This window comes from Pristis pectinata, chromosome 11 (genome assembly GCF_009764475.1).
Source record: "Pristis pectinata isolate sPriPec2 chromosome 11, sPriPec2.1.pri, whole genome shotgun sequence".
Taxonomy (NCBI): domain Eukaryota; kingdom Metazoa; phylum Chordata; class Chondrichthyes; order Rhinopristiformes; family Pristidae; genus Pristis; species Pristis pectinata.
In genome coordinates this window covers 43110498-43132713 of record NC_067415.1, presented here as the reverse complement: position 1 = coordinate 43132713, position 22216 = coordinate 43110498, and the positions used below count along the sequence as shown (strand labels likewise).

The following is a 22216-nucleotide window of genomic DNA, read 5'->3' as shown; positions in this document are numbered from 1 at the left end:
TTATGTTCTGATTCGTCCTTGTGTATCTGCAGAGTTGAGAGAAAAGAACGATCTAGACTTAAAACTGTGAAATTCAATGCCAACCCTGGAGTGATTGATTCCAAAGGGGTAAGTGAAATTAATAATGGTGTGTGGAGTATCCTTTTTATTGTGTTCAAAATGAAAAAGTTCCTGAAGTTCATATTATACAGAAATGCAAGATGCATAGAGAAGTGACATTTGGATTTGGTGTGGTTGAAAGATCTAAAGAACTACTGTGACATGCATTCATTGTATCTCTATGGTTATCATAATTTATGTATAGAACTGAGCACATACAGAGTAAACAAAAGCTATGTATATATGGTCTTTTCTCTTTGTCTATTTGCAATTCTCTGCACGTACACTGTTTTCCTGTCCCATGCATTACAAAGCTATTTTTTCTCATTAAAAAAGTAAACAAGATTAAAACTCATAAACATATAAAATTTATCCTTTATTATATTCCAAATGTGAAAACACAGTACTTGAAATTATATTGTGTGAGGAACATGGTACTTAAGATTAAATAGACGAGCTTTAACATAGAACAACCGGAGTAGTAAAGGTTATCTTGGAGACTTTGCAGATGATCAATATGGCAACTTTGAGCTATTTTTGAGGATGATTAAAATGTGTTGATTGATTATAAGTGTACATATGACAGATAGTATGTTCAAAGCTCCTGTTCTACAAATATTACAGATTATTGCAGGTCAGATTTTTTATGAGGTATGGTAGCAGGCAGCTGAAAAATTGGCATTAATTAATTATAGTTAATTAATGAAAATTGGCAGATGTGTAAAATTGTATTAATTTTCATAAGATGAAGGTCAAATGCTGTTTTAAAAAGTAACTGATTTCCTCTCAACTGGTCAAATCTTATTGGCTGAGGCCACCAGTTTTACAGGGAATGCTAGCATTCAGCCATTCTAATGGAAGTAATTCTCAAAAATATGCACCTAGGATTTATGGGGTGATAGGCACCACTGTATCTCTTGCCATGCTCCAATCCTGAACATAGCCCACAGAGATTTCCCCAGCTTTAGACTAGGAATTCACCATTAGATCCTGGTTTGACATAGGACCTAAGACCCCATTAAATTCAGAGGGTGTTATGAACCTGCAGATTAGGAAGCAAAGTGGAAGTTGCTAATTTTTTTTCAAATTATTTTACTTTTGTTCAATTTTTTAAAATTATTTCAAACCATTTTAAGTGTTTTAATTCACTTTTTAATTTTTGGAAAGATAATAAATATACTTTTTAATCATTTTATTCATGTTTAAATGTCTCTGAATGTTAGAGACATTTAGAAACCTTCAAGAAAATTTCTGTTTGACAGAAGACAAAGCTCCACCTCCAGCTTTTCCTTGTGTCAAAGCCTGTTTGGGGTGTCCCAGAAGCAGGCCCCTCAGCTCTGCCACCTGAGACCTAGCCATTGTTAAGATCTCATCACCCAACTTCAGCATGCAGAGGGTTAGCATGATTGGCCTTCCACATTTGGCCCAGCTAAGTACACGTCTGTGTGGACCACTGTACATGGTTCAGGGTGGTGGGCAAAACCTACAAGAACTGGCCCAATATTTTGGAATGCTATTTTGATGGAATCTTCCTGGCCTTTCAATCATTCCATTGGAAATAAGCCCCAAGCTTCCATGGACCCGTCATAACTCCAAGATTAAATGAGTGACAGACCCAGTCCCAGCTGTCAGCGTGCTCCACCACTGAACTCCATGTACTCAGAATTGCTAGAATTCTCCTCTATTACTTTATTTTTAATTATTTTTGTTTTTTGAATATCTTTTGCTTTTAAAATTGCATCAATTTTGATAGCTTTTGAATGTCTCTGAATTTTAGACATAATTCAGAGTCTATATGCTGCCTAGTTGCTGCTGAGACCTTTCTACCCAAATCCAGGGTGCAGCAGACCAATGACATCAGCCCTTCACATCCAGACTGACTGAGAGCAGCTGGGCAGGAATCCCAGACAGCAACCTCAGGCAGTGGAACAATTCCAGGAGGATCCAGCCTATTATGGCTTTACTCCTGCAAGTTCTTCTTATTTCAAATTAAATATTTCAAAGAAATAGTTGTGTTGAATTAAAAAACAGTCATTGCATGTTATGTAATTTAGCATAACTAATTGCTTCATCAAAATATTTACTTTGGAATAATAAAGCTAATAATTTGTATTGTTTTTTGGAGATTTAGAAACTCATTACATTATACCCTCCAAGGGGAAACAGAATGTGCTTGATGTTCTTTCCATTAACATTTATTCACTATTCATGTCTTTTTATTAAACTTTTAACCCTTGACTTTCTATAGTTGCTGCAGGAAGATGTAGCTGCATTCATCTGCATTGGTATTAGAAGTCTAAAATTTAGTCAGACTTTGGAATAATTTGTTGAGGATATTTCAAACATAAGTGCAGACAAACAATTTTACTTAATGGATGAAAAGATCTAGAAATTGACTGGAGGAAAAATATGGAAATTGGACAAAGTAAATATTTCATATCAATGTTATTCCAATCAATTTTTAAAATAGTGTGCCCCCAAATCAAGAGCAGGCAGATTGTTTACTCCTTAGTTCTGCCTGACCTACGTACAATTGAGTCAATTACTATCAAATAAAGTGTTCTGTATTTAAAAATACATATTTTTCCTCACTAGCTTTCCTTGCCAATTTTTAGCCTTCTGCACTGCTCCTGAACTCATTGACCGATAAATTGTACCTCAGATGAAAACGCATGCCAAAATGGGAAATATGTTGGGGACTATGCCAGTTTTTACTCGGGGCATAGGATTGTAATGTTCATATATCCAATGTGCAAGGCGTTGTGCACATAAGGGGCATGATTCCCATCACCAAACAGTTAGTGTGGTAACACAGATTAAACATATGTAATTTCAAGAGTCATGCACAAAATGCAAAATCAATTGGGCAATGTCCCACCATGGCTGAGCTCCTAAAATGGTAATGTTCAACTGGAGCCACTGCTGAACATAGTTGGGAGACTTTCGATGACCTCATATTAATGATGCCACAATGGACATGGGAATTGGTACACCACTTCTCCAAAATGTGATTGGTCATTGTGGGGGTAGAGGCGGACACTCAGAGAAAGAGTTGAAACAGTTGTGGAACAACACCAGAAATGGTTAAAGAACTCACCTACAAAATGTTGAGAATCCTTGTCCATAGTGCATTGGACCTGATTCCACTGTTGCCTTCTGTGGCAGAAGCTCACTCCTAGCCATGGTGCAGGTAAGGTCTTTTAAGGAACTCTTACACATGCCTTCCTCTTTCTACTGAGGCTTGCTCTCCTGGTATAGCTCTATTTTGTTTTGTAATTACATATCCAGACTCCAGTTGACAGCAGCGACAGCAACATGCATTAGATGTTGATTGATGTCACTGCTGGGTACTCTGCCACAGACAGCTGTGTATTTTGTGTATAGAAGCATGTAATTCAAAGGGCTATTGGTATTTGTGACCAACTTTACACAATACAACAACATGCTGCTCAGTTGAATTTGCCATTGGGTTGTTTAGGTCCTTTGTATTTTCTAGTTTCTTGTTTTAGTGGCCATTATTTTATACAAGATAAGATATTTATTTATTAGTCACATGTACATTGAAAAACACAGTGAAATGTGTCTTTTTGCATTACTGAGAATGTGCTGGAGGCAGCCTGCGAGTGTCGCCACTCTTCCAGCGCCAACATAGTATGCCCACAACTCCTAACCTGTATGTCCTTGAAATGTGGGAGGAAACCAGAGCACCCGGAGGAAACCAGAGCACCCGGAGGAAACCCATGCAGATGGGGGGAATGTACAAACTCCATACAGACAGTGGCAGGAATTAAACCCTGGGTCACTGGCGCTGTAATAGCGTTACACTAACCACTACACTACCTTGGATGAGCCTTGGATGGGAGTGTCACCTATCTACTTAACTTAGAGAAGTGTCACTGCAGAATTTAATCTTACTCTTACCTAACATGTACAACCAGCTGATATTCCTTCCATACCAGGAGGTACTGAGACCATTTGTGTCCTCCACTATGAATCACTATTGAAAGTAAAACCATCCAGTTATCTCTGCTACAACTTTTAAATCAGAGTCCTTTAAGCTTTTTTTTAAACATTTCTGTTGTTCAAGGAGATCAATCAGCACAGTTGTAGAAATGGAAGCAGTCTAAAGCAGTCATGGGTTTTCATTGAGGTAACATTCCACAAAGCACTGCATGTTCATTAATCGTGACAGAAAATTTTCCCAGCATCTTTTCAGGAATTACTTCACACTGCTAAATAAGGTATTGTGCACTCAGCCATCCAAGGACTCTGTTTTTGGTTTATTTAGTCCAATGTTCCCATGTTTTCCTTCCTCTGGATGTAGAGAAATAAAGGATCCTCTTACAACACCATAGACTACCTTGGAAAAGGCATTAAGTTTTATTTAGGGAGAAACCTGAAATTGCATAAATGCTGCAGCCATGACACACCAGCAGTGGGTGGAGTATAGATTTAAGTTGGTGGATAGGGATTCAATTAAGTGAGTCTTTTTTTCATTAATGATATAATACTTCCTGAGCTTTATTAAAGCTGTCTTCATCCAGGCATATGGAGAGTATCCCATCACATTCCTAACGTACTTCATAAACAGCTGAAAGGTTTTGAAGAGTCAGGAAGTGAGTTACATGCCATGGTCTTTGATATGCTTTTGAATTTAATTCTAGTCAATGAAACCTGCAAAATATTAATATTTGGAGACTTGGTGATAGTATACAGATGAATGTTACTGGGATGTAAAGTCTGCTGATATAACAGGAGTGCAGGCCAAGGTTGTTTATATTTTCCCTCTTACTTACCTAAAATAATTGTACAGAGTACACAAATTACCTATAAGAAGATGCTCATCAAACACAACATTGGAAAAAAACTATCTTTTAGCACTTCATTCTCAAGACAGTTAATTAGCTATGAGTGATTCCTGTCTTTTGCAATATGTATATTAGTAATATTTAGCCATGCCAGATACAGTCAGCAGTTTGACCCATAGATCTCCAATGTCTCCAAGGATAACAAGTGTTTCTTACTGAAGGGTAATGAGTCAGATCAATCAATGTAATAATGTAAAAATAAATTGATTGATTGTCTCTATTTGTGTCAAGTCTTATATTCAGGACTTTTTTCTGACCAGCCAGCTTCTGCAAAACTGACAAAATATTGATAGTTTTCCGATTCAATGTGTTTGCAATGTGATAAAGTTGTTTAGTCATGCTACCAGTAAGAGCCATGCACTTTCTATTATATTATTGCCTTCAAAAAAAAAGTAACATTTAAAAAATAGGCAAAACTCTTTAGGTCACAGCATTAAAAACCAGGGTTCCCTGTGTGTTTTATTGCTAAATACTCTCTTAGTAACTAGGATCAGGAAGTTACCTTTAAAATTCTGCCTGATATAATTAACATTACATGTAATATACTTTAAAGTACATGTTACTTTGGTCTCCATTTGAGTTGCTCTTTTTGAAAGTACTAGTAGATGCATTGGCCTCATCCCAAGTGATGTTTTACCGATTTTTAGCATGTTCAGTGACTTAAATCCTGGCAACATTCTATTTCCAGTGCTGGTGAAATTGGATGTTTGAACCTAGATAAGAGCCAGTTCACTGATGACCTCTATTCATCTGCAGTTCATGATTTAGGTTGGGTTGCCCTTTAATGTGTCTGGCTATTTACAGTTCCATTATAGGATGTAATGACAAATTAGCATTGTATATCTTGAATAGCTCAAAGGATGGTCAATCAACTACAAAAATACAGAAACATTGAAAGCTATGGCACAATTTGAGAGATGCATAAAAGATATAGTCAGTCAAGACCAGGCTGTTCCCATAGTAATTTTCTCATGGCTTTTGTTTGTTCCTGTCTGTTTAATAGGTCCCACTGCTTTGTATTTACCATGCAAAACATGCTTCTGACAAGATAATGCTTTAAAGTAGGTCTGCATTTTGTACAAAGGTAGGCATATCATGTTATAGTGAAAATAAGTAACTAAACATCCAATTCAAAACCTTATTGTAGTCTTGAACCAAGCATGAGCAAGAGAACTGAACTGCAGAGGTGATGTGTGAGTAATTCCTTTGACATCAAGATAGCAAGTGATCAATTGTAGTGTTTAAAAGCCCCAGTAAAACTAGTCAAGCCCCAATAAAATCAGTTGAGATTTCCATCACATGACTGACTAACACTTCGTAGATGGTGGAAGCACTTTTGGAGTGAGTCACTTGCCACAGGACCTCCTGTCTCTGACATGTTCTGGAGGGCAAAACATTTATGTGGAATAGATGAGTGATTATTAGAGCAGAAACTTTGATTAAATTATTGAAATCAGTAAACTTGAAGCAATGTTTTTTCTTGGTATCAAAAATGTACAATGCCTCTGGAAGAGTTGGAAATTAAAAATGATGTAAGGAAGGTAAGGAAATTCAGTAAAGTCGTTGGATATGTACCTGTTGTAATTTGTTTGAAGAATCTAGGTTATGGTATTGCTTCCTAGATGCTAGGGTCAGGAGTACAGTTCAGAAAGATTGGAAGACAATCTGCAAGGAAACAGAGGGAAGTCAATTGGAGCCAATGAAAAAGATAATGAATGCCTCAAGTTCTTCAAAAAGATTCCAGTAGTTGAGGGAGCAATTGAGTTCCACGCCTTTGAGTAATCTGTCAACACTACCTTTCATCAGCCAGGAGTTAGAAATATGAAGGAATAAGAAGATTAGTGGGCCTAATTAGGAACAAAAGTAAGATAAAGTGCAGGCTCAGAAATCTCTATCTGGAAAGGGATTATGAAAATGAGATAGCCTGGAGTGCAATGGTGAACCACAGCACATGTGTGAGCAGGATTAATCGTGGTGCTAGTGACAGAGGAGCATTTTCTTGCTCTTTGGGATGCTCAGGCATGTCACTCTTCTCTAAGGAGCTCGGGGACTTTGATTTCAAAATGGATGTTTTCTGAGTATCATAGAGTCATAGAGTAATACAGCACGGAAACAGGCCCTTTGGCCCAACTGGTCCATGCCAACCACAGCATCCTGCCTGCAAGTCCCCGTTGCCCGCATTCGGCCCATAACCCTCCAAGCCCCTCTCCTCCATGTACCTATCCAAGTTCCTCTTAAATGTTGCAATTGTACCCACCTCGACCACTTTCTCTGGCAGCTCATTTCAGGCAGTGACCACCTTCTGGTAAAGAAGTTACCTCTTGGTCTCTTTTAAATCTCTCCCCTCTTAAGTTGTATCTGTGCCCTCTAGTTATGAACTCCTCAACCCTGGGGAAGAGACTATGATTTTCCACCCCATCCATACCCCTGATGATCTTATAAACTTTTAAGAGGTTACCCCTCATTCTCCTATGCTCCAAGGAATAAAGATCCAGCATGGCCAACCTCTCCCTATAACTCAGACCCTCTAGTACAGGCAGCATCCTCGTAAATCTCTTCTGCACCCTCTAGAGTTTGACAATGTTTTTCCTATAACAGGGTGATCAAAACTGTACACAATACGCCAAGTGCGGCCTCACCAACGACTTAATATAACTGCAACATAATGTCCCTACTCCTAAACTTGATGCTAAATGCCTTCTTCACCACCCTGTCTCCTTGCACAGCCACTTTAAGCAAAATATGTACTTGTATTCCCAGGTCCCTCCATTCCACAACACTCATCAGTGCCTTGCCATTCACTGTATAAGTCCTACCCCAGTTTGATTCCAAAATGCATCACCTTATATTTATCTAAGTTGAACTCCATTTGCCATTGCTCGGCCCATCTCCCTAACTGATCAAGATCTCTTTGCAATTCATTGTAACTTGCTTTGCTATCAACAAGACCCCTCTGACACCTCTCTCTCCTTCCTCGATCTTTCCATCTCCATTTCAGGAGATTCCTTATCCACTGACATCTTCTACAAACCCACTGACACCTACAGCTACCTTGATTACAGCTCCTCCCACCCTGTCTCTTGCAAGGACACTATCCCTTTGTCTCAATTTCTCCGTCTCTGCTGCCTCTCCTCCCATGATGAGGCTTTCCACTCCAGGATATCCGACTTCTTATCTAACCATGGCATCCCCCCTACTGTGGTCGAGAGACCTTGCACCTGCATCTCTGCCATTTCCCGCACCTCTGCTCTCACCCCCACCCTGCCCAGATCCAACGTGGATAGGATCCCCCTTATCCTCACATTTCATCCTAGCAGCCTACGTATCCAACACATCATTCTCTGCCACTTCTGCCATTTCCAATGGGACCCCATCACCAAACATATCTTCCCCTCCTCACCCCTTTCTGCCTTTCATAAGGACCGCTCTCTCCACAACTCCCTAGTTCACTCCTACACCCCCACCCATCCCGCTACCACCCTGGGAACTTTCCACTGCCCCCACCATAGGTGCAACACTTGCCCCTACACCACCTCCATCACCTCCATCCAGGGACCCAAACAGTCCTTTCAGGTGAGACAGAGATTTACTGCACCTCCCTTAATATCATCTACTGCATTCGGTGCTCCAAGTGTGGCCTCCTCTACATTGGTGAGACCAAACACAGACTAGGTGACCGTTTCGCAGAACACCTGCACTCTATCTGTAACTGTGATCTGCATCTCCCCATTGCCAGTCACTTCAACTCCCCCTCCCGCACTATCACTGATATGTCAGTCCTCGGCCTCCTCCACTGCCGGGAGAATTCCAAGTGGAAACTGGAGGAACAGCACCTCATTTTCTGTCTTGGAACCTTGGAGCCTAACAGCATGAACATTGAATTCTCCCGCTTTAATAATCCCCACACCCACCATGCCTCTTCTTTTCTTCCCTTTCCTAGCCTATCTCTCTTTCTTCTACCCCCTTTTTTCCTCCTTACCCTTGACCCATCCCCCAGTGGATCTGCTCTCCCCTCCTCCCTAGCACCTGCCTATCACTATCTCTTACCTGCATCTACCTACCACCACCGTGTGCCCACCCTGCCTCCCCTCTTTTGTCCACCTATCACTGCTCTGCTTTTCCCTCCTATATATTGGGCTTCCCCTCTTCCTATCTTCAGTCCTGAAGCAGGGTCCTGACCCGAAACGTTGACCGCCTGCTTTTCTCCATGGATGCTGCCTGGCCTGCTGAGTTCCTCCAGCATCATGGTGTTTTTCATCTAGATTCCAACATCTGCAGTTTCTCTAACAAGACCCCCTAATTTAGCATCATCAGCAAACTTGCTAATCATGCCATATCATATCCAAATCATTTACATAAAACATGAATAACAGAGGACTCCAACACTGACCTCTGGGCACCCCACTAGTCACAGGCCTCCAGTCAGAGAATTGACCTTCAACCATCACCCTCTGCTTCCTATCATCAAGCCAATTCTGAATCCACCTTGCTAGCTCCCCCTGAATGCCATGCAACCTAACCTTCCAGATCAGCTTGCCATGTGGGACCTTACTAAAGTCCATATAGACAACATCCACTGCCCTACCTTCATCTATCCCCTTAGTTACCATAGATAATAATGAGTGCAATGGAGCTTATATTGAATGCAAAATATATTTTTGGGGATCTTCAGGAATTTATCTCATTCCTTATGCAACTATGTACTGTGAATTGATTAAGGTAGCTGGTATTGTCAGTGAATTGGTTGGAGCATGTGAAAGATAGGATCTAATGTGATCATCAACACCATTGGCACTGGTTTTAAGAAACTGTTCAATTACTGGTTCCCTCTGAATTGTATATTTCACAAGGATTGTTGCATTTCTCCTCCTGGCAATTATATGGATAAGTGTCACCTTCTGTCAATGTAACTATGAGAATACTGACTCATGGGATACAGATCAGGTGAGGGTAGAGTACATTTGTGCAAACTGACCTGTCTTGCATTCCTTTTTGGTTTTACTACTCTTCCTCTAATGAACTGATTTAAACCATTGAAATGCAAAAAAAATGCACTGCTTCATGACTACAGGAAAATATATTGAACAGACAGTTATTCTAAAGGGTAATATCCAAATGGAAACAACCTACACAAAATAAAAGCTAACTTTTGACAAAGAAAATAAAATTATGTTATCATGCTGATGGAAGTTTTTTTCACTAAAATGCATCAAGATAAAAAATAACCTTTTACTCATTCATCATCAATATAATTAATTTTGCATAGTACCTTGATTTGTCCAAGTTATAAGCTGTGAATTTTAAGTTTTGCTATTGCAGAACACAGATTAATCATTCATATAGATCAACCCATGAGCATCATTAATTTTATATATCTAAAACAACAGAAACAGAGCTTTTTTTATCAGTATCCAAAAGGTAATCCGGTAACAAAATCATTAGAAGTCCTTTAACATATTTTGCAATAAACTACTTACATCAGTTAATAAGCACAAATTCCACAGTAGACCTGCTAACTCACCTTTTTTAGATAAGTTTATATTATCTAACACCACGTTTTATATATAGAGTTCATTTTAATTAATGTGTTTTCAATACCAGAAACTGTAGCAAAATTTTATTTGAAAATATATTTTTATAAAGCCTGAGAACACATGGTAATCAGCATGTAAATATTTATTATTATTTTGATGAATGTATTCCAAAAAACTACAAGAGTATAAAGCAGCAGGATCGATAATTTTCCATCAATGTTAAACTGTGTGTGAGACAGCATAACTTGGCAATATCTCCGGTTTATTTAAGTTCACTGGAGATATTGCACTACAGTAGAATCTATTTTTATAATAGAGAAACGATATAAATCAAACCATTGACCAATTATTTTGTGTCGGTGTAAAGTTGTAAGTAAAAGGTACAGCATAGCTTGGGGATGTTTGTAGTCTATTTGAGTTCAGGTGTCAAGCACTTCTACAATGAGGAAGCAGTGTAACACTAACTAACCTAATTAGACTACCAGTCATTGCCAAATAAAATTAATGCTTTTGGAATTTATATTCAGCCATTGTTTCATCAGCAATATGAGAAAAAATGAAGAATGAAGACTGTGAAAAGTTATTTCAGGTCAAATTATTGAAATTTGTATTCATTGCAACAGAGAAGATCGCAACAGTTAACCCTCTAAAGGAGATGGGTAACACTATTAGCAGCTTTTGGATTTCCACTTTTAACCGCAGAAATTGTGGCAGTTTTAGAGAGCATTGACAGTGATCGCTTGATAGTTTTGCTGTCATTACAACTGTAAATTCCAAGTGAGTAAGGGGGAGGAATTTGTATGGAAATAGTGTCTGATCTGTGCCATAAATTTCTCTGAAAAAAGAGCATTAGAGCATAAGAGGTAGCAATTAGACCAAAAAATAAATCAGTGTTTCTCGACCTTAAGTATATTTATTATTTATCCTCCACAACTCTGGATAGAAAATTCCAAAGACTCATAACCTACTGAAGGAAGAAATCCTCCTCACTTCCTCTTAAATGGCAACTCCTTTTTCTGAAAATATGCCCCCTAGTTCTAGATTCTCCCAAAGTAGACCACATTACAATCCCTAATGCCAACAATAGTTCACCAATAATCAGTTGAGAGAGCCCAGGTGATATATAATTATCCCTAACACTCTCTTTTGCAGGCCCACCTGCACTGCTTATAATATATCTATGAATATTTCCCGGATCGAACATTTTAAATGGATTTCTGCAAAAGCTGTGTTTCCTGATGTATCTAGTTCAGAGAATTCTGACCTCGGCAAAAAGATAATTTTTCTTCCATCAGCTGCAGTCTGCAGACATAAGCCTTGTTTGAAATCCAGCAGTGGTTCAGGCAGGTTCAGGCCCTTTACGTACTGCTAATGTAGATCTTCAATGAAGATCTGTTGCTACAGGCAAAATCTGTCTTTCTTGTACTGCCTATTTATGAGTAGAGAATCATGAGAGTGACATCAGTTGTTTGTTGCACACCAACTGACTCCACTCAGATGCACCCATTGGCTTTAGTGCATGCATGTGTCATACCTACTGCAATTAATTTTTTAAAGATTATGCAAGAATGATGTACTGATTGCTCTTTTAGATGGTTCATAAAGATTTTTAGACACAAAAGATTCTACCCCTGGTGCCTGTGTTATTAATCAAAAATATGAATTACATTTGGCATTGCCTAACCTTACCATTTGATTCAAGCAATTCAATGTATTTCAATCTAAATCATCGTTTATATTTTGCTTTCCAGTTTTGCTTTTAATATGTTGTTTACCTTTTCAGAATATCACAATGTTTCCAATAAAATAGTACAGTAAAGACATTTATTAACTGTGACAGTTGCTATTAAAAAATGCAGTGATTTATTTATAAACAAATCTTTCTGCTACTTATGAATGCATTACACATGTAGTACTGTGGCTATTAAAGACTTGTTGTATAGGAATTAGAAACAAAAGAAACATATGTATTTTTACAGCAAATACTTGCTAAAATAGAAAATTTGCCTATATGATTTTGTAGTATTAGTTTCCACAGAAGTTCACATGCAAGAATTCTTATTTGCTTTATGTTCAGTCAAAATTCTGAGAACCAACTTGATTGAGGATGATGCTCAAAGGCTTAGCATAAACTGTATACTATATGCACACTCCTAGAAAGTCTCATGCATTAATTAGCTAACATTGAAATGGCACAGTAAAGTACCAATGACCATTTGGATGTTGGCTCATGCTATAAAATGTTAGTGTTGCACCCATTTCTCCTTTCCCATTGCCTCAGAAGCTAATTGGGCCTGTTGCTGGACAGGAGGAGGTGTTGTGGTGAAAGGGTATAAGAGCCTAGCAATTAGAGGAGGGGGGGTTGGATACAGAGAAGATGATGGGTGGAGGCAGGGGAGTGGAAAGGACTGGTAGATTGTTGTAGAGCAAGGAGGTCAGCAGTCATTTGGGAGACTGATAGAGTGAGAAGCTGTGGGGAGGAATAGTCACAACTGGCAACAAATGGGGAAGAATGTTATAACAGGGTCAGGGATGGAGATCATTAGTGTTTGGGGAGGGGGGATTGTATTGATCGGTGTTGTGTAATGTGGAGAAGATCCAAGGATGTAGGTAACTACTTGTTGGCTCTCAGTTCAGTGCATCATTGTAGATACCATGGCTCAGGACATTGAGACCCAGGTTACTTAATTTCTTGCATCCCTGCAGAAGAAATTGAGTCAGGATTGCAAGGGTAACTGACAACAGGAAGTACCCAATCAAATTTTCTGAGTGACACAAGATGAAAAAAGCAATTATCTAGGCAATTGACTTTAAACCTTGCATTTTTTTTTCATTTTTAAAACACTCTTTCACTTGCTCCTTTGATTCCAAACTATTTTGTGACTTTAGAGATTTGTGCATACAATTGAAACCTTGAGACATAGAGAATGGTAAGATTGCTGAAGGCCCCAAGTGAGGGGAGAAGAATATGAAGCCCTGAGCTTCATAAGCGTACTCTCCTCTAGTTCTGTATAGATGATGCAAACCTAGAAATTCAGATGTGTGGTGTAGGTATTTTCATTTGTTACACAGTTGAAGTAGGGTGTGAAATTGTTCATTAAGTTCATCCTGAATTTCCCAGCAATTTTAAATGGTGAGCTTCTGTGTCTGATGCACTAAAGTACAATGCTCATGTGTATAGGAGAAATAAAGCACTGCAGATGCTGGAATCTAGATGAAAAACACTATAATGCTGGAGGAACTCAGCAGGCCAGGCAGCATCTGTGGAGATAAGCAGGTGGTCAACCTTTTTTAGGTCAGGACCCTTCTTCAGCACTGAAGATAGGAAAAGGGGAAGCCCTATATATGGGAAGGAAAAGCAGAACAATGATAGGTGGACAAAAGAGGGGAGGCAGGGTAGGGACGAGGTGGTGATAGGTAGATGCAGGTGAGAGATGGTGATAGGCAAGTGTGCGGGGGAGGGGGGAAGAGCAGGTCCACCAGGGGATGGGAGAGGTGGTCCTCAGCCTCCTCCACTGCCGGGAGAATTCCAAGCGCAAACTGGAGGAACAGCACCTCATTTTCCATCTTGGAACCTTGCAGCCTAACAGCATGAACATTGAATTCTCCCACTTTAAGTAATCCCCACACCCCTTCCCCAAACCACACCCCCCACCATGTCTCTTCTTTTCTTCCCTTTCCTAGCTTATCTCTTTTTTCTACCCCCCTCTTTTTTTTTCTCTCTCCTTACCTTTGACCCATCCCCCGGTGGATCTGCTCTCCCCACCTCCCCCGCACCTGCCTGTCACTATCTCTTACCTGCATCACCACCTTGGCCCACCCTGCTTTCCCTCTTTTGTCCACCTATCACTGCTCTGCTTTTCCCTCCTATATATTTGGCTTCCCCTTTTCCTACCTTCAGTCCTGAAGCAGGGTCCTGACCCGAAATGTTGACTGCCTGCTTTTCTCCACGGATGCTGCCTGGCCTGCTGAGTTCCTCCAACATCATAGTGTTTTTCATGCTCATGTGTATAGATGGTTTCAATCCATGCGCAACACCCAATTGGTACCTACCCTATGAAATTGATTGATTTGTGCAGTAAAACTCTGATAATCTGGCATGTTTGGAAATTTAGTGGTCCTGGACTAGTGGATTTTCTGGACTGGCGGATATTATTCTATATTAATTCCAAACACTCTTTTAATCAGTTTTTTATGATGTCATGAGTATTATAATAAATTTTCCATTAAATTCTGTAAGTTTCAGGGGAGTGCAGGAACTGGAGCCTTGCTGAGTCTCAGGGGACGACGGAAACCAGGGACCCATTGAGTATCAGGGGAGCGCGGGAACCAGGACCCAATGAATCTTGGGGGAGCACAAGGACCAAGGAATCCCCAACAAGCACCGGCCTTGGTGAGACTTTGGGGAGCACAGTAACCAGTGAGATGTGAGAGAGTATGGGAACCATTACCTGGTGAGCCAGTTGCCAAACCATTGGGATTTCTGAATAAGCAAATAGTGGATTACATAGAACATAGAACAGCACAACACAGGAACAGGCCCTTTGGCCCACGATGTTGTGCTGAACTAATTAAACTAGTAATTAAATGCCTAACTAAACTTATCCCTTCTGCCTACATAATGTCCACATCCCTCCATTCCCTGCACATTCATGTCCTTATCTAAGAGCCTCTGAAACACCTCTATTGTATTTGCCTCCACCACCACCCCTGGCAGTGCATTCCAGGCACCCACCACTCTCTGTGTAAAAAAAACCTGCCGCGCACATCACACTTGAACTTATCCCCTCTCACCTTAAATGTATGCCCCCTAGTATTAGACATTTCGACCCCAGGGAAAAGATACCAGCTGTCTATTCTATCTATGCCCCTCATAAACCTCAGTCAGATCTCCCCTCAGTCTCTGCTGCTCCAGAGAGAAAAAACAGAGTTTGTCCAACCTCTCCATATAGCACATGCCCTCGAATCCAGGCAGCATCCTGGTAAACCTCTTCTGCACCCTCTCCAGAACCTCCACATACTTCATCTCATAGAGGCAACCAGAATTGAATGCAATACTCCAGATGTGGCATCAACAGAGTTTAATAAAGCTGCAATGTAACTTTGTGACATCCTGATTATTGGAGTTTTATTATGTAATTACACCCAGATGGACCAAGCATGGAGCAGGTTTCCAAAGAGCAAAGACAAAAACTACACTTATGGTTTTTAAAAGAATCATTAATTGCTTACAGGTTTGTTGGAGTTTGAATTAGAGCAGAGCTTTTTGCAATCAGCAGGACTGAATTTTATAGTTGTAATCTTGGAATGAGCTTTGGTAACGCTAATATCATACATGCTTTTCATTGTTGGATATTATGGGCACATTAGTAATTGTCTCGCTGGTCCTCGAGGATGACCAGAATCAGGAACAGACAGACCAAGTACAGGGTCAACACCAGAAGAGGCTGAAGTAGGAGGGCTAGAAGGGCTCTGGCTAGAATAGCTCATCCACCAACTGTTTCCAACCATCTAAGAATCAATGCATCCTGATGCTGTTTTCTATGATAGTTGTGATTCTCCTGTGTTTTTGTCTACCATACTTACTCTAACCAGAGTTTTCCCTGCCCACTCTAATTATTACTCTCTTAGAGTGGAGGGGTTGGAGATGCCTGTGAAAGGTAACCATGATCAGCTCTAGCATGATGGCCCATGATATCATGATGGCCCAGCTTCAGACTGCACTGTTTGTTGTGAGTGGTAACAACCAGCGATAGCTGGCTGATAGACAACTGTGAAGGTTTTCAAAACAGAGGTTTTTTTCTGTACCTTGGTACATGTAACAATAATAAACCAATTACCAATTTGTCAGAGGACCAATGACAAGGTTACAATTGCTTCATTCTGAGAGGGGATGCTTGACTTTTATTCATGGACTCACCAACACGACCCCTGCACAGGATATCATCTGGCCTAGTAGCATGATGGAGGAAAGATTGCCAGATAGTCTTGAAAGCCTCAAAAACTGTAGCAATGTTGGAATCTAACCAAAGCAGCTTGGTTTGGATGTAAGACATTGGAGCACCCATGCATTACTCATAAGCTGAGTGGCTTTGGGCAGTGCTGTTTTAGAGATTGTGATCTCTGCCATCAGATGTTGCATAATGATTGGATTGCAAGTGTTGATAAGGAGCTGGCCAGCACTTGCATTGCTAGAATTGATGGCTACAGGCTCTGCACAAAGACCTGTTCAAGACTGGAGCTGCACTCCCTCAGGGTTTAGGGAGACCAGGCAATATCACATATATCCCCATGTGCAGGCTCATCAACCTTCATTCCAGGTGAGTTAAGAAGGTTATGTTTGAACCATCTGGAAACTGTAAGGCATTTGAGCTCATATGAAATGAGTGGAATGTGAGAAGGAGGATGGTTATAACCACTATAGAGATCTACCATTAGCCATTCTTTTGCCCCAGCCAAGTCCATCAGTACTGGCTAGGCTCTGGGACCAAGTCATCAATGCATCCCTGTGGACATTGATCTCTCTGGTTAGCTCCCCACACAATTCTGCCCTTGTGGTTTCCTGGGACTCCAGGAATTCAAGTCATCCTTCTGGGTCTCTACTTTTGAAGTCTTGCAATTTGTATTTGAGAAGTGGGTGCTTCTTCTTGTGTCTGAGTTACCAATTCTGTTGTGAGTCGTCTCCAAGCTGCACAAAGACTTCCAGCAGTGGCTGTATTCAGTGCCCACCTCATCTTTAAGAAATACAGGCATGATGCCATGTTTCAGCAGGTGTGCAAGACTCCTGAAATTACTCATACTCAATATGTGTTAAGGAAGAAGATATCTCAATTGGCATCCCTGAGCAAAACAGTACTTGTGAATGCTTCAGAATGTTCACTTCTATTGAGAGTTAGCATTATCTAACAGATAATTTAAAACATACTGATTAATTCTTGTAGTTGGAATGGACATTTATGGCCTGAAATTCATCTTCACCAAATGTAGAAAAATCAGCTACTGACTGAATAAAGATAAATGTTTCCCAATCTTAGCCTATCTCCTTTTGGGCAAACAAATTTCTCGAGTACAGTGTTAATGCACATTTCACACTCTCAGTGGTGGAGATGGGGGAGTCTGTTGCAGGTTAACATTTTATTATCAGGTTACTATAACTTTTCAAATGGTAGAAGTTACAAAGGTCTCTCATCTACTTACAAATCATGTGCTTATTTACTTTTGTAGGTTGACCTGATGAAATGTGTATCTTTTTCAGTTCTGTAGTCTGATCTCTGATGATACTTTGGTATTTAGTACACTCTTGCTTTGTGATTGATCAAAATTTCTACCTCCCTAATAGGTTGCGGGGTTTAACCTTGAACTTTCATTGCTGTTAATACAGGGCAAAGTCAAAGAAGCAACATGGAAATAAAATGCCCATCTTGACTTCAGATTTTTCACTTTCACTTACCATCTCTTAAAAAAAAACAGATGTGACAGTTAATCTCTTTGGAGTCAAAATATTTTTTTAAATTATTAGTAATTAATGTCAAGGTAACTGCATTGATCACCATGCATTTTGAACAAATCTGACTCCTCACAGTTTTTGTTCATAGATCTCAAATTATTGAAAAATTAGTGGATGAAAGATTCCTTTCTTCAAACGAAATCAAACATGTACACCACACCATTTAAAATGGTCACATTTGCGAGCACACTCAGTAGTTTGTTTTCATCTAATAGGTGACCGGGAAGGTTCTAAGTTTGATCTTGCTGTTTAATGAATTGTTTGATCAGCCAGCACTTGCACATAAAGAGTGATCAAATAGGGTGAATTACCTATATCCATGAAATTATTTTCTAACAAAGAGTCAATGTCTCTGGAAAGAAGAGGGGGAGAATTGTTTTTTTGGAAAAAGAAAGAAACAAAACTAAAATGGTGATAAGGAACTGTTAATTAATAGTATTTACCAGAATGTTCACTTCCATTGAGAGTTAGCATTATTTAACAGATAATTTAAAACAATCTGATTCATTCTTGTAGTTGGAATGGACATATATGGCCTGAAATTCATCTTCACTAAATGCACAAGATAGTCATGCTGCTCATTGTGCTTTGTTTATGAATTTTGGTTTCAATGGAAGCAGAATTTCGGAAGAGAAATAAAATGTGCAGCTGCATCTTGGCCATTTAGTGCTACCAATTAAGCATGGATTTCTGGTTGTTATTCTGTGATATGTTTGAAAATTGGGCTCACTAATTTTGAACTTCTAATTAGAACTTGATTTTTTTAAATGCATAGTAGCCATCACTACTGAGGCCCAATTACACAGAACTTGGAGGAAACACATATCTGTTACATTTCATGTTTTTGATGTCATATTTACTATTAAAATTGCATTTGTCATGTATGCTTGCATGAATCCAAAAACTGTTAACAGAACAATGTTTTATTATTTCAGCTGCTTTAACTTCCCTGTCTTGACTCTTTCCCAACAAAGCATGTTTTGTGTATCGTTTCATAGCATTATTTTAAGTAGCATAATTTGACTTTTTTTAAACATGTCTTCATAATGGGCACGATTTAATCATGTGGCTGTACTATTGCTGAGGAATAACCATAGATCCACAATTTATGTGCCTCAAAAATGCATTTACTATTTTAATTTAGTTTCTTCTCCAAACAAAAGTAGTTTTCTCTTTTGTAGGCTGAATAGGATATGACCTTTACTTAACTATTTTGAGCCAATGTAGATAGTTATTTATTAATTCTCTTATTGCAAGAGAATTGATGTTATTCCAGAACCATGTATCCAAAATCTGCCTTTTATAATGAGTAGAAACTTGCTTATATTTCCTTTTCCCCCCCCAACCATTTGCTACCTTCCTACTTAAAGATGGCCACGTGCAAATCTGCACTATCCTCAAAGTAAAATAATAAGGCAAATGAAACAAAAACATTGGTGTGGAAGAATACCCTCAGAACTCATCACCAGTACTGTACTTTGCCAGCATTATGCTACGCATGCCATTTGTAGCATCATATTGGCCAATAACAATATTTTTCTTTGTTTATATAGACATTTTAATAATTTTTTTAAAATTCTGGTTCAGTTACCAATACAATCTCATCATAGACAATCTCCTGACATAACACTGATAAATGTGAAATTATTAAATCGAGCCCAATGTCTTTTGTTCATAATGTTTCTTTTTTTAAAATTATGTTTTGTTTCTGAACAAATGTTGAATTATGTTCAGATGTAAAAGTGGAGTAAAATAGCAGTGGCAATAATGCTTATTAAGTTAATATTTATAAATAGAAGGCTTTCCTTAATCTCTTATGTGGTTACGAGCCATAATTGTAAAATAACTACTAATTGCCTAATGTCGACATGCATCTGTGCAGAATATTACCTGTAATCAGGATCTGAGCCATCATTGGTTGGATGGTCAAATTATATACCCACAAATTCTTTTATTTTCAGGTAAGCTATTAATTAAATTAATGTGGTAACCTTAGCAAACCTGACTGTTTCTGGTATTTTGAGGGAATCAGATTATTTCGTGCAAGTTTAATAAGATCAATTTACTGGATGGCAAGCAAACTTGCCAAAGCATATTTAAATTTAAAGCAGCAATTCAGTAAAGCTGTTAAGTTCCAAATGAGCCCTATCCTCTTCCTATTTTGATTCTTGCATCATGGCAGAACAATAAGGTTCAATATCACTTGGCGTGAAACTGACTTAAGTGAACAGCCACTAATGGTTTTCATTTCATTCCATCTGATTTCATTTCCCTTGCATTCAATGGAAATGAACATTGGGCATTTACTATTACTGGAATGCAAGTCAAGCCAGAGTAGCAAGTTGCAAATCTAACATTATTTAATCCAGAATTTCAGGAATAAGTACGGCTTTACTTGCCAGCTGAAAGTATCTGGAGATCTAAGGCATGCCAACCTCAACTTTCTGACCACTGAAATATAAATACAGATAATCACTGGCAGCATGCCCATGTTCCCAATATATTCAGTCTTTGTCAGGGTTGACTCTTAGCAGTGTGCATTAATAGAAGTATCATGCTAATGCCCAGTGATTCGTATATTTTTGCATTGCATATCTTGAATAGTTACCCGCAAGAAATTTTGCAGTTCATATGTAATATATTTAATATTCCAGAATAATTTCAAGTCTTTTAATCAAAAAATTCAGAGGACTCTTGTAATGGAAATATTTTGCATAGACCAAAAAGGCTCCTCAAATTATATACTTAAAAAGAGCTGAAATCTCCCAGTATATGCATTCCCCAATAAAACCAAAAGTGAGCTTGATCTGAGTTTGGTATAAGATGGCTCGTAAGTATTATGTCACTGCTGTTACTTCCACTTTTACAACCTGTGAGTTTCTCAGCATGAGTATGACAGCATTTACTGTAGTTGTCCCTGTTTGCCCCATGCCTTTTCTCCTTCACAGTCATTCAATGACAAGCGTAAAAAGAACCTCATCTTTTCACGAAAATTCCCATTCTACAAGAGCAAGGACAACAGTGAGCAGGATACCAGTGATCCAGAACGTAAGTAGGCTTAAGAGACAGCATAGCTGAGAGTGCACACAAAACAACCACATATATACACACTCACGCAGAGGTAGGTGAGGCTATACTACTGTGACCAATGTGTGACAGCAATCTGGATCCCATCATTTTTTTGTCCCACAAAAGACAAACATTTTATAAATGGGTATGAGACTGTGTCCCTTTCCGTCAACCTAAGTACATTGTATTTCTTAACAAATAGATGTCTGGCCAGAAATTGGTCAGAATTTCAGACTGTTTGCAATTTTCAGACAATAGGCACATTATTTTGAAAATTTTCTGATATATCTTTCATCCTGCTACTATAATACTATGTTCATCTGTTTACCTAGCTACAGTCACAAAATGTAAAACCAAATTGTACACCTGAGCAAACACTCTCAATCTATTTGTTGATAGTTCAGAATGAAATACAGTTTACATTTGGGAACCAAAGGGATACTGTCTGTGAAATGCACCATTTTGGTATGTATTACCTGAAGCAAAAACAAAATTCTGAAAAAAATACTGTTCTGGCACAATGCCATGTGCACGTATAAGTGGGCTCCTGATTGGCTTATCTGCATGGTCTGTCATGGTAGTATTCAGTTCGAATCCACTGACTTCTTCCTTCCTCTTCTGCGGTTATTCTTCCTGTCTTTGCTTGCTGTCTGGGGACTACTCTGCAGGAGATCCCCGGGTTAGCCGACGATGGTTATGGAACAAAGACTCTGAGTAAGTTCTGAAGAATGACCAGAATAACACGTCACTGTGTAATTTACCTTTCTTTTAATTATTATTTGCATATATCCCCAAGGAGAGTCCCAGCATGTAAAAATGGAGCTTAGAAAGAAACCAATATAAATCGTCCAACATTTTCAGTTTCTTTATACTTTTGCATGAGTAATTGAAATTAGTGCTCAAATTCTGTCCAGAATACCTCTTAGAATATGTTTTCCTGTCTTGATGACATTCATTGTTTATATTACATTAATTATTTTGTGCTTGTGCTGCTGGGGTGCACAGCACCATGTACAGTCAACAGTAATCCAGGATCCTGCATCGCTCCTCATTCCCTTCTGCACCTTGCAATGCCCCTTATCTACCTCCCTCTCCTCTGCCAAATGAAAATTATTACTGCTGCTCTTTTAAATGCTATT

At 39.0% G+C, this 22216-nt stretch overlaps 1 protein-coding gene across 3 annotated transcripts in view; it reads left to right on the top strand.

The window, feature by feature from the left end:
* The window catches only part of dlg2 (discs, large homolog 2 (Drosophila)), a 567102-nt gene that overhangs the window by 514824 nt on the left and 30062 nt on the right, over positions 1 to 22216 (top strand). For 2 of the 3 annotated variants that reach the window (XM_052026014.1, XM_052026015.1), the window contains exons 19-20: positions 33 to 108; positions 21746 to 21791. In XM_052026014.1, the coding sequence (XP_051881974.1) occupies positions 33 to 108; positions 21746 to 21791 (122 nt within the window). Of the gene's footprint in view, positions 1 to 32; positions 109 to 20956; positions 21057 to 21745; positions 21792 to 22216 lie in introns of all 3 variants that reach the window. The other variant, XM_052026016.1, reaches the window with a different exon arrangement.